Source organism: Macrobrachium rosenbergii, chromosome 55, assembly GCF_040412425.1.
Source record: "Macrobrachium rosenbergii isolate ZJJX-2024 chromosome 55, ASM4041242v1, whole genome shotgun sequence".
NCBI classification, from domain to species: domain Eukaryota; kingdom Metazoa; phylum Arthropoda; class Malacostraca; order Decapoda; family Palaemonidae; genus Macrobrachium; species Macrobrachium rosenbergii.
The window spans coordinates 77,770,961-77,787,142 of NC_089795.1; the positions used below are offsets into that span (position 1 = coordinate 77,770,961).

At 35.7% G+C, this 16,182-nt stretch overlaps 1 protein-coding gene across 1 annotated transcript in view; it reads right to left on the reverse strand.

Moving 5' to 3' along the window:
• The window catches only part of LOC136835462 (intermembrane lipid transfer protein Vps13-like), a 195,299-nt gene that overhangs the window by 151,129 nt on the left and 27,988 nt on the right, over positions 1–16,182 (reverse strand). The window contains 9 exon segments of the mRNA XM_067099021.1: positions 502–697; positions 2,931–3,108; positions 3,604–3,756; positions 6,763–7,005; positions 8,422–8,668; positions 11,039–11,153; positions 12,248–12,479; positions 12,920–13,046; positions 13,573–13,692. Coding sequence (XP_066955122.1) covers positions 502–697; positions 2,931–3,108; positions 3,604–3,756; positions 6,763–7,005; positions 8,422–8,668; positions 11,039–11,153; positions 12,248–12,479; positions 12,920–13,046; positions 13,573–13,692 — 1,611 coding nt within the window.

Below are 16,182 nucleotides of genomic sequence, written 5' to 3' on the forward strand. Positions count from 1 at the left end.
GCTATAATAAAATTATTACCCTAATCAATCCTGATCATAAAATGAGACATATGATTACAAGTATTAGACAGATTAGGCTACAACATTATAGATAGGAGAAGTGAATGCTAGAGGTTTAATAAAAAGTTTGTAATTAGGGCAGATAATGACTAATTACTATTTGAGGGGGATGTGAAATGGGCTAGCATTCAAATAAAGCAAGCCAATGAATTCAGACCTCCTGTCATCCATTAGCCAAAGATCAGTGATGAAAATTTGTAATCCAAAAGTCAACTTGATTCTACTGTATTTTAAAAAAAATTTCCTAAAATCCTTATCTGGATGTATCTGATTTATGCCTGGAAGCTTCCAAACCTCACAGCCAAAATTCTTTCAACTGCTTCGTACTAAATTACCAAACCTCACAGCCAAAATTCTTTCAACTGCTTCGTACTAAATCATCATAACTGTGTATTAAACAGTGAGAATCTATTGTTTCACTCATTAAACTACTAAACTTACCAATAACTGAAAGGGCCACATTAGGTAAAGAAGCATTAATCTTTACTTTGGCTAAGTTTGGGTCATCTGTTAGTAGGCACTTGAACATATCTACATGGAGAGTTGTTGGTGCAAGAAGGTGAAGGGGAGTAGTGGATGTAGTATTATGGCAGTTCAAATAAGGTCTCCAGTCCTCATCTTCATAAGCGATGACAGCCTGGGAAAAGACAAAATATATAGGTTAACACTGTTTGCCTGTGTACTCATTTGCTATTTCTTTGCAAGAATCCATTAAAAACAGATGTATAAGTAGTCATTCATTAAAAAATTAACTTTTGCAGTTAAAACCCCAGTGCATTAATATGATGGGGATTTTTTGTTAATCAGATGTTGGAATATAATAAGCTGACTGTGTACATATTTCATCATATTAACAGAAACAAACATATATTTATTAGATATTATTAGTTCTACAGTCAACCGTCATTAAACCAGACCCCGTTAAATCGGATACCGGATAAGACGGACACCGAAGAGGGTCAGCCAATTTAAAATAAATAATGTTCGTTACTAAATATCTTCTGAAGCAAAAAAAATAAATAAATAAAAATAATTACTTTGTTGCTGAAGAATTTCTGAACCAACAATTTTCCACTCAAAGTAATGAGAAGGAATTCATTCTATTCTCCATGTAATCAGTAAAAACATAAAAACTACGTATTGTATTCAAAACACACGCACTTTGATCAAAACGTTCTATCTCAAACAAAATACAGTACAGCTAAAACCTGATTGGCTGCTGGTTGCCATGGCGATCTGTTAGCCAATGACAGCCCTCTTCTTCTGTTCTATTTACAGTCATTTCGATCACAAATTGTGAGCACGGCATTAAGTTTGAACATTGCCATGATCATGACTGAGTGTTGATGGCAAAAATTATTCAATAATAATACAGTACATAGTAATGTGGAAATTAAAGAGGAAAAAGATTACCTAAACAAGCCATGACAATACTGAAAGTGCCAAAGAAAATTCCAAGATTAATGTCTCGGGTGATTTCATGGGGACACACTGATATGGCTAATTATAATGGGTCTGTGGCAAAATAAAAATATTCATGCTTATGGTTTTCAATTAATAAGGACCTTGACATAACTTAAAACTTATAATTCTTTTTGAATAGAAAAATGAGACAAAAAATTAATAATGATGATCAGTAACTATAGTCAATTTTAACTCATCAGTCCACCCATGGGTAATGATGTGGTACATGTACATGTAGTTCGTGACTGGTTCATGATTGGCTGAAGATCAATGCTTCTGACAGCGTTGGCTTAGAACGAGAAATATTCAAGTTATTTCTTCAGTAACATATTTGAATGTTTATAGTACATGCAAGAACCCTCACACCTTTCTATGTAAATCATAAACACACAGATTTGTATCGATAATATACCCATGCAAGCATAAGAAAGATGAGCTTGTATCAAAATGACAAATTTATTCATTTGTACCTTTCATAACTAACAAACCTGACGGCTCAACATCAGGATAAACTTATAGCACCAGCTGGAATCCAGTAAAATCAATAAAGTTGTGTTGACCACTAAAACACGAAGCAATGACATGCTATTGATTAACCCTATATCTGATTTTACTGGCCTTCTTCTAACCACATTTTTATTTCATATCAGTCAAAATTACTTTCTTATTGTAACCATTATTTTATTCACTCTACCTTAGTGTCTTTCCAATGCCACACATTTAAAAAGCAAGTTTCTAGGCAAGTCTCTATGTCGTATATAATTATGTCAACACACAAAGAGTCGGGGAAACTCAATGAGATTTCAAATTTTTGCTTATTAGGTTGTCTGACAAAATAATCCTGAAATTGCCCAGTCACTGAGGTAGTATAATGATGGGTATGCCCCCTCCCCCCAAAAAAAAATTATCTACATACACAAAATATTCTGAAAATAAAACCCAAAACCAATGTCATGGATTAACTGAAATTTCCCATCTTCCAGCCAATGTTCCAGTGGCCTCATAGACAGCAGTATTTCATCTATTTCAAACATTACCATACTCATGTAATTTGCATGCAATAAATTACTAAAATACCTTTTATTTCCACTCACATAGCCAAGATGTCTTTTTATTTACCTAAAATGAGCTAAATCGTTTGGTTTGGTCTGCGTAGACTATATGATACAGGTTGGTCTTTTGTGTGCTAGTACTTTGTATTATAAGCATTCAGACGTATTACTGAAGAAATAGTTTGCATCTTTATCACAGTAATCTTATAATATCAGAAACATTGATTTCAGCCAATCACAAGCTAGCTATGAGAACTGCAGTTTCATAGATAGTAGTTTAACAATACAACTGAGTTACAGTTACCCTGAAATGCATATTAAATCTAGAGTTAAAAATGGATAGCAACAACTTACCTGTATATCTATTAACTCAATGGTGAAACAATCATATGAGGAATTTCTAATCGCCTCAGTCACTTCTTGCTGTGTTAAGCCTAATGAAACAAGATCTGCCACACCAGGAGCTTTTCTATCACGTGGTACACTTATCATTTTCATGCTACCTAAGGTTAACACAAGCGCAGAACAGCCTCTGTAAAGAAAACAAAATTTTGATACGGCATTATATAATTATTATTATAGAGCACTTTAGCCAAACCACTGACACAACCCAAGACTCTAATATGGCTGCCAAAGAACTCTTTACTACATGATGGGTGAGAATTTAAATAAAGAGTTACAAGAAATATTGAAGAATTAGATGGAAAACACGACCAAAGTAAAAGCAAAAAATTAGAAGTACATATTGGGGCTAAAGGGATACTATAAAAAAGCTCTGGTCCTGCTTTTGGAGAGCTGCACATGACACACTTTAGATGATATACCTACCAATGGAACGAATAATTGCAGTTTCATGGATATATTAAATATGCTCTGAAAATTTTTAAAGATTTATATGCACTTGTCGCTCAATGCTTGTGAATCCCACAAAAAAGTACTACTGAATAATAAAACTTGAACACAAAATCAATTAAAAGAAAAACACTCTAGTTACATTTCATTTTTACTCAGAGTAATTTTAACTTACTGATGATAGAGTCCTCCTTCTGGAATCACTATGTGAGACGCAGCAAAACAAACATCCAAGTCTAAGATACTTTGGTTATCAATGACATTCTGAAGGCCAGTGGCACTACGTTCCTTGACAACCTCCAGCTGATTGAGAGCAGCAGCCTGCAGCCTGAAATAATACTCTTGTTTTAAAGACAAAATATGTACATAACTTTTGTGTCATAGAATAAATTGCAGCCAACTTTTAGAACATGATTCTGAAAAAGACTGATTATCAACAACAACAACAACCAACATCATCATCATCATCATCATTGGACCCACAACAGGTTGTAAGGCCCTCGTAGCGAGACTTGTCAGAGGATTCTTACCGGGAAAAAAAGACAACTGCCACCTTCATATATGAAGGTGAGCTCCTATACACCAATGTGTACCTTCATGCTCCCAAAATTCAATAGTGGGATTTCCTAACAACTAATGATAAGATCTTAAGCAAGGTTACTATCATACAATACAGTATTTGGTTCATGAGAAAGTGTCCCCGGCGCAACGATGGACTGAGGGCTTTACACTTCATGCTAACTTTGAACATTTTGCAAATGAGTCGACAACAGTTACATCTCCCATGAGCTGCATAACAACCTTCTGTAGTGAAAGGTTTTAAAGGCAATACAGATGTGCCTACGACAAGGAAGCCATGAGGATTATTTAAAAAAAAAAAAAAGTAAAAGCTTAGGAATCAACTATGTGTGAATTCTTAGGCATTCTTGGACACAGGAGTGTCACCAATATAAACCCATAAAGAGTTCTAACTGGACATAAGACAGCCACTTCAGCATTGCCTACCAAAGTACTTAAATTAGGCAGTCACAAATCTGAGAAGGGCTTTCACTTCTATATCTTTTCACTAAGTAATGAAAGAAAAGAGAGAGTTTGCCACTAGAACAGAGCCACAAACAAGAAAGGGCTCGAAGCTCACTAACAAACTTTGCCGCAGCAAGAGTTAAAAGAAAGGTGTCTTCAAAGTTTTTAAGCGATGCCTTATTAAAAGGCTCAAACTGAGGTTATGTTAAAATCTGAGGACTACATCTAAATTTCATCATACACCATAATATGGAGATTGAAATTTCCAGCACAAAAGATTGAAAACCTCTTCATACTTTAAATCGTGAGCGATATTCTAGCCAGTATGATGCAGAACTGAATGCAATGTAAAGTGGTATCCTATGATCACTGTGACAGAAAACTGCTTTGCATACCTAAGATACTGGCAGAACTAAAATCACGCTATCTAGTGAACAGGTTAGTGCTGTACCGGATGGCTGGGAGGGGAAGGTAGAGGGTTCTTGCAATACATGACCATGTAGCCATGATGACCACCAGAGCCATCTGCACAATGCTTAAAGAGGCGATTGCTGAGAAGTGAGAGCCATTCTATCATCAGACTAACTAACTCTAGATAAGTAAGCGTCAGAGAAGAGCCGCTATTACAAAAAGGGATAATTGTCACAAGGTGATGAATACGAGGCAATAGAGGAGCAAACTGAGTAAGAGGGGGGGAGGTTATAGTCCACTCGGAGGACGATTCCGGATGAGTAAATGATGATAAAAAAATTGATGCGCACCTCAGAACTACTGAGGTAAATGTAATATGTCTGTATCCCTAAATAACTCTACCAGTTCACATAAATCACTAACACTCTCTCCAAAATGGATGATACGTAAGCCAGTGAATGCGAGCGCTAAACTACCAAATAACTCACCCGGAGAAAGCATCAAATTCGTCACCTGGTGGGAAACAGGTGATTACAGAGACAGTCCTAGCGGGTTAGCCAAGTATTATTTTGTTTTATTTTGATTGCCAATTGCACTTAATGGCACAAAGATATAAGTTAACTTTAACAGTAGGTAAGATTCATTCCAAATAATAAAAAATAAACAAATACACATAACCATCAAATCATGACAATATCAGAATGCAGTAACAGTTGTAGGAACAATACAGTAACTAGTCAATGGGGAGCAAGCCAGCCAACTCACTGCTGGTCCCAAACCAGGATAAACTGGAGTCAGGAATGCCATCTGTTTATGAAACATTTGACAAAACCACTGTGGAATGAGCCTGAGGCCCATTAAAAACAGTGACCCTAATTAGGAATTAAGCCGAGATGAAGTAGGAATAATATAATAAGAAAAGTAAGAGTATGATATACTCTTCATTCCCACTTTATTCATGAGACAATGAAAATGCAACAAGAAAAATACAAGCATTAAAAATTGTAAAAATGCTCCTACATGCTAAGAGAAATTATTACTGTATTACCAAATCTCATCATCCCAATTCCCATTCCCAGTCAGTTGCACAAAGTAAAAAGAACAACAGACAGTTGGATTAAAACAGAAAGACTGAGAATGTCTGACTCTCCCATTATACAGTTGTGTAACTCTACTCAAGATGATGGTGCAAAGGGAGAAGAGAGGTAATGATAACTTCGCTTAGTCTAATCAACCTCTTGATAAAAGTCTACAATACTGTACTTGCAATTCCAAGGCTTTACTATCACTGATTACCTTCTTGCAGTATTCCCCTTTGCAGTGGAGAGGGTCTTTCATATCCTTCATCTAATGGGGATTCAAAGGGATGGGTTCAGGGTTCAGATTACCTTTGATGGAACTTCATCACTAATTTCACTTTGTTCATCAACAAACTTCACTCAGTTATCACTCATACTTTCTTCTATTTGGAAACTCACGTTACAGCAACAATAGAAGGGAACGCATTTAACACATAATACTGAAGCTTAATAAACATTATATGCATGCTCAAGAGACACAGTGGCTGATTATAAGGAAGCACACAAACATGCACACACACACAATGTAGTCAAGCAATTACTGGCTTTGTGACCACAGTACAGCTCTGACTGAGTATTTGAAATCCACCACATGGTAGTATATGAAGTTTTCTACATGACTTTATGAATTATGAACAACTATGAAAGTGACAAAGGTCAATATGTCTCTCTGAAGCATGAACCTCATTTGTTGACCAATTTTTTTATAATTTGCATAATTTATTTCTGCAAGGGTTAAAAAACTCTGACATTTTGAAAATACAAAATTTAAAACAAAAAGCAAACCAACAAAAAATAATATACTTTTTGTGGGAACTTACTGTTGCAAAGAAATGTTCTTTGGTGGAGCAAAGACTTGAACAAGTCTATTGATTGTCTCTGCATCATAAATAATTTCCAGAGGTTGAGCTTCTACAATAAGTCTTTGATCACATCGTTTGTCCATCGGATTTGTTTCTAACATCACTTCCAAAAGAGGGCTTCCTTCTGATGAAACCAGCTGAGGCTTAGAATCTGCTGTAGCAAAACCTTCAACATAAAAGCTCTTCATACTTGCTTCAATCCTGAAATGTAAAATAAATGTATGAATATAAAAATAACAATTTACTACAAAAGCAACTTGACCATAAAGCTGTGCTCACTTTTCAATTCTTATAAGGCTGGCCTGAATGCTTTGTTCTCCCATACAGGTTTACGATCTCTTATCCATAATTGTAAATGTTGGAAAGCTCTAAAAACAGGACTACTTTTTGGAGAAAAGTAATCATTTGCAAAAGTAAAACAGTAGAACTACTGTATACGGTAATTTAATAATAATGACTTAAATAAATGTTGTTTCACTTACTGTATCCAATGACAGTATATTGGATGAATTATCATAGTGTTATATTATTCCAGAATATAAACATTGTGATGTGTTTTTTCTTCAATTGACCAACTGTAAAGTTTGCCCAGTTTTGGGGTGTGCTTAATATATATTTAGCCTGTCCCTTAAGGGTTAATGGCACAATTTGAGATTTTGAGCCAAAGAAAAGCAAAATGGACCTTCACCCTGGAATCTGGTGACAAGATTACAAAAATTAATATTAACCCTTAAGGGACGGCATAATTTATCAATGTGCAGCACCCCAGACCGGGGAAACTTTAAGGTCAGAAAAAAAAAAAAATCACATCAATGGAAAGAGAATGACACGTACATTCACACTGTATAAATAAAAAATTTCTAAAAAATTTTCCCTACGTTCCACAAGAAGTTGAAAATGACTATTTACAACCCCTTGTGGGGCCTCATTTACAAGACAATCGTAAATTTTACCAACTTATATATGTTTTTTCTAATAAATAAATTTATTGTATTGTGTAAAATTATTATTACTGCTCACACAATATCAAAACAGATAAGAAATAAAAGCAGTAACAAATTTTTTGCATATTTGTTGTAAAATATTCACATAAATTTACGAGAAGGAAGATTCAGTAACTTTTTTTTTACTTTTACATGCTTTTTCTAATATTACTTCGCAATTTTCTTTGTACAATTACATTTACAACTGACATAATATCGTAAAAGACAAAAACAAAAAACAACAGCAACCCCTTCGTATATTTACAAGTAAATTTACAAAAAGACTCATGTGAGAGAGAGAGATGCAGTACTTTTCCCCTTGATGTCACAAGCATTACTAATACTGGCCTAACTCTCACGTCTGTATAAAAGTTGCCATTAGTGAATTTATAGCATATAGAAGTATTGGCACCTTTGTTTCGAATCATTATTACCATAACAGTGGTGTGTAATTCCGCTTCACACTGAAGCTTAATCCGTCCACCTCCCCAAACCTGTTTTACTTCACACTGAGGCTCAATCCGTCCCTTAAGGGTTAAAATATTTACGATCCCATATTAGACCTTTCTCAATCTCAGGCAATGAAAACATTTACAGACTTCAAAACAACTATTATTGTAGTCCCAAAACAAACCTGACAGCATCTGCACTAGATCTCTTCTTTACTTTTGAAGATACATCACTCAAGCTGGCCTTGGTAACAGTGGCTCCACCAGACTCCTCATCAGTTATCAGGAGCACTAGATCCTTCAGTAAGAACTGAAGGCAAACATCAACATAATCCTCTGGATATTCAGCCAGAACTGCAGATTCTTCATAACCAATGGCTTTGTAAAGAGACTTCTTTTCATCATCATTCATTTCTGACTCCAGTTTCTTAACTGTTTAAAAATAAAAGAAAGATTAACATATAACATGTATGAATTAAAAGCTTGAAGAAAAAATTTTCCTAACACAACATACATAATTTGTCTTTGATTGTTTAGAGAAAATTCTTAGAGCTCTGAACATCATTTACTTCTGATTCCATGACTGCTATACTACCAAGATCATTTATGCCTGCCAGAAAATAACATGTTTTGAAAGCAGTTTAAGTTATATAGTATATTTTCTGATTATAAGTTCTATGCAAGAAGGAAAGCCAGTTTACAAAAATCAGCAAAACAATGTCAGAATAATTTGCAAAAATCATACTAAACAACTACATAAAATTCAGAGTTCCTAGTGGTCAATTACAAGCGTCTGTCACCAAAGTCATCAGAGCATAAAAGTAACTGAAAAGTTTTTAGTCCCCTGTCACACATCAATTAAAGTGGATACGAAAAATGTTTAAAAATACTAAGACTTATAGCGGTAACGTAATGGGATATGAAAAATGTTTAAAAATACTAAGACTTATAGTGGTAATGTAATGGCAAATTTATTCTGGTTAACCTCCCAAGGAAAGCAATCAGATTGTGATAAGCAGCTGGAGATTTATAATATAGTATCGTAAATACATTACAACAGTACTGTAATACAATTACAAGTTATATTGAGACCAGAGTCCACTTCTACTTTCATAGATCTAGCGTGAGGGATTCATTCTTAAATGAGGTGAAACTGGAGCATGGAGAGGCCAAAGAATTTAGATTATCAACTAGGAAGAGATAAAAAGGGAAAGGATAAACCTGAAGACCAAAACCAGAGAAGTTTCCACGAACCTAAAGTACCAACTATAGTGGTGTGCCATACAAGGCACTCTGCAAGTAGTATCCAAAATACAAGAACTGCAGATATATTACAGCAGTAAACAGTCAGCCTGAGATTTCTCACAAATAAACTCCCCCCCCAACCATGCATACATACACACACACACACTACACAATTATCATCTCTCCCATGCACACATATGCACTCGCCCCACAATTATCATACAGACAAGTGACTGGAAAGCCTTTGAAAGCATGAAGGTCACTCACACTGACCCATTTTCATTTTCAAGGCAAGTTTTGACATTAAGCTTCAATAGCAGCTGAGGTAAAATAATAAGGATGAGATGCCAAATGGGAAGATGGCAGACAGCCTATGTAGACTAATTGTATCATACCCTTTCTAATAGTTGAGATGGAAAATAATACCATGTTGTTTAGCTTCCACTGACCAAGGAGTGTATTCAAAGTCACATAATCAAGGTCAGTGTATACCAGTTAAGGAAAGGAACCTAGCTATCTAGAAACTTTCAGCATAACACAGAGATTCAATATAAGGACTCAATGTTCTAGTACTGAGAGAGGAAATAATTTGATAAAGAATACCAAGGTTGCTAAGACAACTGAGGGGTTCCTATTTAATTATAGAATGTTAATTCCATGTGGAAAACAACCTTAGTGAAGACAATGCTACAAGATGGAAATAAAGGGAAAGTACAAACCACATGTCAGCACAAGAAAACTCAAACTCATCCAAAAACAGAAGACCCTTCTGAGGCAGGGAGTTCAACATAAATAGTATAAGGAGATTCCTATCATCCAGCCACTATACTAAACTGACCCTCACTTCCTGGTTGCGGGGCAAAGGGTATAGGGGAGGATCTCTGGAGGTCAAATCACCAGTGCAGTGTAAAGAATATTGGTGGAGCCACCCATGTGGAATGAGTTTCCTCAAGGATAATAAGTAACCAAGGACGACCTGCCAAAGTTGAGCAAGTTTTTCCTGATGAGACAGGAACTGCACTATTACCTCCCGTAACTTGCAGACATGAAAGTCTGACAAAAAGAATCACTGTTGCCATATCTATCAGCATCCCAGGTGCTTTGCCTGCTGCTTAGGCATTTTAGGCTTTGTGATGGATGGGTTTGGTACAAGCAACATTGGTTTGTTCACATCTTATTAATTAATCATCATGCCTGTAATCTTTGCACATTTTCTCACCCCTTTAGCAGTATAATTTAGATTCTATTTGTTATAATTAAACAAATTGTTGAACCAAGACATTGCACATAATTACCTTATATAATTTTTTGAGGGTCAACAAGCAATAACTTACTGTGGTTAGAGTGAGAATAGCCTCTACATAATGTTATATATCTCTCCTATTATGGTTTGTTAAACAACGTAAAAAGATAAATAGTGTAAGTCACTAACTGTGCCATAGTTTCTCAGCCTGGAATAATGGGTCCAATACGAATTATACCTATAAGTTTGTAATAAAAGTCTGCATTACAGACTAAAAAATTAACAAAAGACACAAGGCAAACAAGCATACATACCAATACTTCCTTCTGTACTGGCGTCTGAACCTTGTTGACTTCCCCAAGAGAACCAGCCTCCAAACCAACCTTTCTGTTTCTGTTCCTGTTTGCGGATTTCACCTTCACGCTCCACCTGAAAAAGACAAGATTTTTTGCCTTGTAGAAATATAAATGAATGGATTAACTAGACCACTATGCTGAAATTCTTAATTTTCATTATTTACAAAGTAAAAGTGGCTAATAACATTGCAAAATTTACAATTTTCTATTTCTCCATCAGTCTCTTGCATTTAATGTTTGCTGAACTTGTCTAAAGCGCAGGTCGCAACAAGCACGTAAGGTCGTAGCAATAACACAAAACAACCGGAGGGTGAATACTTTATCAAATCTCAAGACCTCTCTACATATCACAAATCACAGCCATATACATATGTATTTTAAAAGTAAGCTACTAGGCAAAAGATGAAGAGAATATTTTGGAAAAATAAATCTTATGTAAAATATACGAGTATATTGCTCATCGCCTTCTTGGGGCAGCCAAACTAAGAAAAAGCTTGTGATTCCTGGCAGGTAAGGACTGTTCAAATGGAGTATGTGTATAACCCACTTCCTCATCTGTATGTACTTTAAGAAGAAATACTGTAATGTGAATTCACTTCAAGTATACAAAATATTCAAGCTCCCTTTCAAAGCTTAATTTTGCACACAAGCATGCTTTACTGTAATCAATGTAATTAATATACAGTACTTCTTGATCTGCAAAAGGAAAATCCATTACGAAAATATTTCTTGACAGAGAGACCACTGAATACATAGCTAAGAAAGATAAATGGCATTAAAAACATGAAACTCTAGATTTCTTTCCACTGCAAATGAATAAAACTTGCCCCATACTAAAGGATAAATTACTTTCACAAGTAATGACATACATTTAATTCAAAAATTATTCTCACTATTCTGGTCTAAATCTGGTTTTTTATTACAAAAATTAATATCACAGAAAATTCAAGTATCTTAAATTTTGGGCCATATTGTGCTTTTTTAATTTATCAAGATTTCACAAAAATGCAACCTTCACAATATCAACATCAATAATACCAAACCTTGTTCTATAGACTTGATAAATAGTTAACTATCATAAGGTGTGCAGTTATTGACATTATTCCTTATAAGAATATGATTTCTCACTTTACACACTTCTATATTGTTATCAATGCCAAAGCTTACCTCCATTTCTGCTTGACGCCTGACAAGGATAATATTGAAAATATCAAGACTCTTTTCTCCTTCCTGGATATCTTGCATCTGCTGAGTATTTAGTGATCTTGCTGTTAGCTTGGCTTTGTAGGCTACCTTATACTTTTTGCACAAGGTCCGATGCCTGGAAATGTGCTCCCAAGACCAGTTGTTCTGGGTACGCTGGACATCTTCTAACAAACATTTATATGCATATCGCCACCTATAACGTTAAAAATCAAGTCTGAAGTACTATAAAGCCAATTTTACAGTATTTTTACAGAACATCTACTATGTTTCCCAATGTGGCACACTAACAGATTATCTTTTTATTACTGTTCTGTGTACTTATTACTGTTTCACTTTACTATAACATCTGTGAGTTGAAGTTACACTGTCATATTGATGCTTGGCCTTAAATTACCTAAAAAATGGTTGTGCAAGCTTTTTTCCAATATCTAAAGAAAATCAAAGTCTACATTATGTATATGCATAAGCAGTAATTGTGATTTACATGATGCCAAGCTCTGCAAAATATTAATTCATTAACAATTTACTAGTAGCAAAAGAACAGTAAAGCTCCTCAATTGCATATGTTTAGACCTAGATGTATATAATGTACAATCATAACAATATATGATAAATATTCAACTCAACACTAACCATTCTCTTGGATGGCCTTTGATGGTTTTACAGTTTGGACGGTACTTGCGAAACAAAGATGATAGTTTCATACGATCCAGTGAATCAAGGAGTGCCATCATAGTTGCATACTGGTGCCGACTTAAACCTGGCAAGAATAAGGAAGTTTCACAGTAAAAAGAAATGAAAACAGACTACAAGATCAAATTTGCAACGATCTAAAACCACATAGCCAATTAGTACAAATGACACAATTCCTCTGATCCATTTAACACTGTTTCACTGACAATGATGGTGGCACCTGTAACAGCTAAAGGTTTAATGGTTCAATATAATGTTGATTGTGCAAAATGAACATCTTGAAAATAGTGTTCACAAAAAAGTGAAAATCAAAACCAAACATCCTAATGTCAAGATTTAACAAAACCTTATTCTTTAATGTCTGCACACTATGCAGTAGTATGGAAGAATGATACTCTGAATACAGCTGACATGCTGTCTGGGGATGTGCAGTGGAGTCTTATCCTTCAGGGTTTTAACATGTTAGTACAACTGAAAGAGTCATTTCCATGGAAGTAAGGTTATTTATGATTAATGGGCATAATGAACAAACCCAGAAAAAATAAAATACTAGACAAAGATATATTGAAATTAAATACACATTCACACCTTACCTATACATAGTTCATCCATGACAAAGTCAAGCAACATCTTTGGATGACTAAACTTGACATCACCAATTTCTGGCTTAGGATTCAGTGTCAGCTTTGCTGTTGAACATATTGGCCCAAGGACTGAAAAGAAAATGAGAAAAAATAAAACACAAGAAGTAAATTTAATTTTGACTGATATCAGATTGGAATTATCTGATATCAAAATTCCTATCAGGAAGTAAAAATCACTGGTAATAATTTTCAAATTGTGAAGAAAAAAAGTAAGAGAATGGTACCTACGAAGTAAAGTATTACAGTAGTAATTTTCCATTGTTAATATACAACAGTTCCAAATAAACCCTTATAAAATCAAACTGCATGATGAAAAGTTCTAAGCAGTTATTAAAATGATTATAAAACTTTCAGAATAAAGCTTGTTCCACCACAAACCCATTAAGCATATTATATAAAAAGTGGCACCCAGGTACGCAAACTTAATTCGTTCCAGAATGCTGGCTGAGTGCTGATTTATTCAAGTACCACATGAATTTTTCCCATATACTGCAAATTTGATTAATCCGTTCCACATCCCCAAAAAATACAAAAACTAAAAGGAAAGTTGATGACATATATGGAAGGTGGTGTGGAAGCTGAAGAGGAGAGAAGTTTTGTTTGGAAAGGGAATCCCTTCCATAAAAATGGCAGGTAATTGTGCTTCTGAGGTTCTTTCTCTTCTCTGTCTCTTCCTTTTACAATACTTTCTTCTTGAGATTTGACAAGTTTGTCTCCCTTAAAACCTGACCAATGATATTTGTTTTTGCCTACTTTTTAAAATACTTCTGAGCTTACACATAGCACTTCATTCAGCTGGTTTATAAAACTTTGCTACAGCTTTGTGAAGGTCATATTTTTCAAGAAAACTTTGAGTGGTACACCAGCAAAAGCTTAAGTTTCAGTGGTAGACAGCAAAAGCTTAAGTTTTAAATCTCCACTTGCATTCCCAACACAGCAAAAGCAAGTATGTCCTTCACTGGCTTGTGTCCTGGCAATGACTTTTACTCTTGGTTGATTTAAGCCCTGTTTGGCCTTTTTTTTCCAGAACCCTTTCTTACCACACTTGTTGGGGAACAAAATTACATAGTCCTTAAACTCTTTACCCTATTTCTTGGCAACATCTTTGTCATAACTGGCAGCCTCTCCATGCCTCATCACACTACATATGCCACTAGTTCTCCTAAAATTCTAAAACCACTCATGACTGGCTTTGAACACTTCAGTACCTGTATCAGCACTCATTCCAGGTGTGTTTTTCAAGAGATCAACATGCAACTGTTTTACTTTTTTACAAATGATGGCCTTATAAAAACTATCACCAGCAAACTTTTTCATTTATCCAATTCTGCAGCAATTTCTTGACCCCTTCAATTGTCTGTGATCTTTGTTTGTAAAAGCTTTCACTCCTTTAGCAACATTAGCTCCTTTGATGGCCTCTTCATATTGTAATAATGTAGAGATCCTGGTATCTGACTTCAGAACTCAGCAACCAAATCAGTGATGCAAACATTTTCAAAACTTGCTATGAGCTTTTTTACTCTCAATCAATTTTCTATTTATTTTAGCCTGCTGCTATCTCTACCCTTCCTAGGCCCCGTGATGACTTATTTGCAGTTAAATTACCAAAAAAACACAAAGTTTTGATGAGGTGTGCACTGGGTCATCAACATTCAGCCATAAGCATCATGACATCCAAGCAGCTGGGACAGAGACTTGGCCAACAAAAGTACAAGGTCGTAAAGCTGGATAGCTCATTATTTTGCTGAGGATCTCTACAAGTAACACCATATGAGTCCTAAACCATTTCTTGGGCAGAGTCAAGTCTAGCCTTCTTGGGGTCTGTGGTGAACAACATTTCATGTTATAACAATTCTAGAGGGACCAGGGGTAAGCAAATGAGAAGACTGCAATCAATGTAGGTGGAGCACAGGCCTCTGAGCTAGAGGAAGACAAATCCCATGAGATGACTGACAGAGGCAGATGTGTGGCTGGACATGGGACAATCATTTCTGACTGGAGATCAAGGACATGAACTAATATCATGCTTGAGAGGTCAAGAACACTGCAACAGAGCTTGATGAATAACACTGACGATCAGGGATTTGAAAGACAATGATATCCCATGCCGAGGCTTGAGAAGACTCATCAGCAGGGGAGCCTCATAGGGGCCACTGGGGTAGGTCCACTAGGCAGAGGACAGTAAGAACCTGAACAGATGGTGTGGCAAAACTATAGGCTGAGGAGACTATAGGGGGCACTAAAGAAGGCTGAGGATGGGGAGGTAGGAAAAAGAGGTAGTCAAGACAACTGATTTCAATACAGGAGAGGTCAAGGTAATAAGTGGTCTTCCATACAGAGATGCATAGAGTTCTTGAGGAAGGAAGCAAGTCATAGTCGGTGGATGCGGAACGACGGGACATACTGTACTGGAGTCAGGTGCAGAGGATACAGATGATCCACAAATGCAGGGGGAAAAGCTGAGATCAAAAAAGCTTCAAATGCCCTGGTCACAGGAACACAGGATGCAGAAAGACAGGACACACTGGAGTCAGGTACAGAGGATACAGATGACTCACA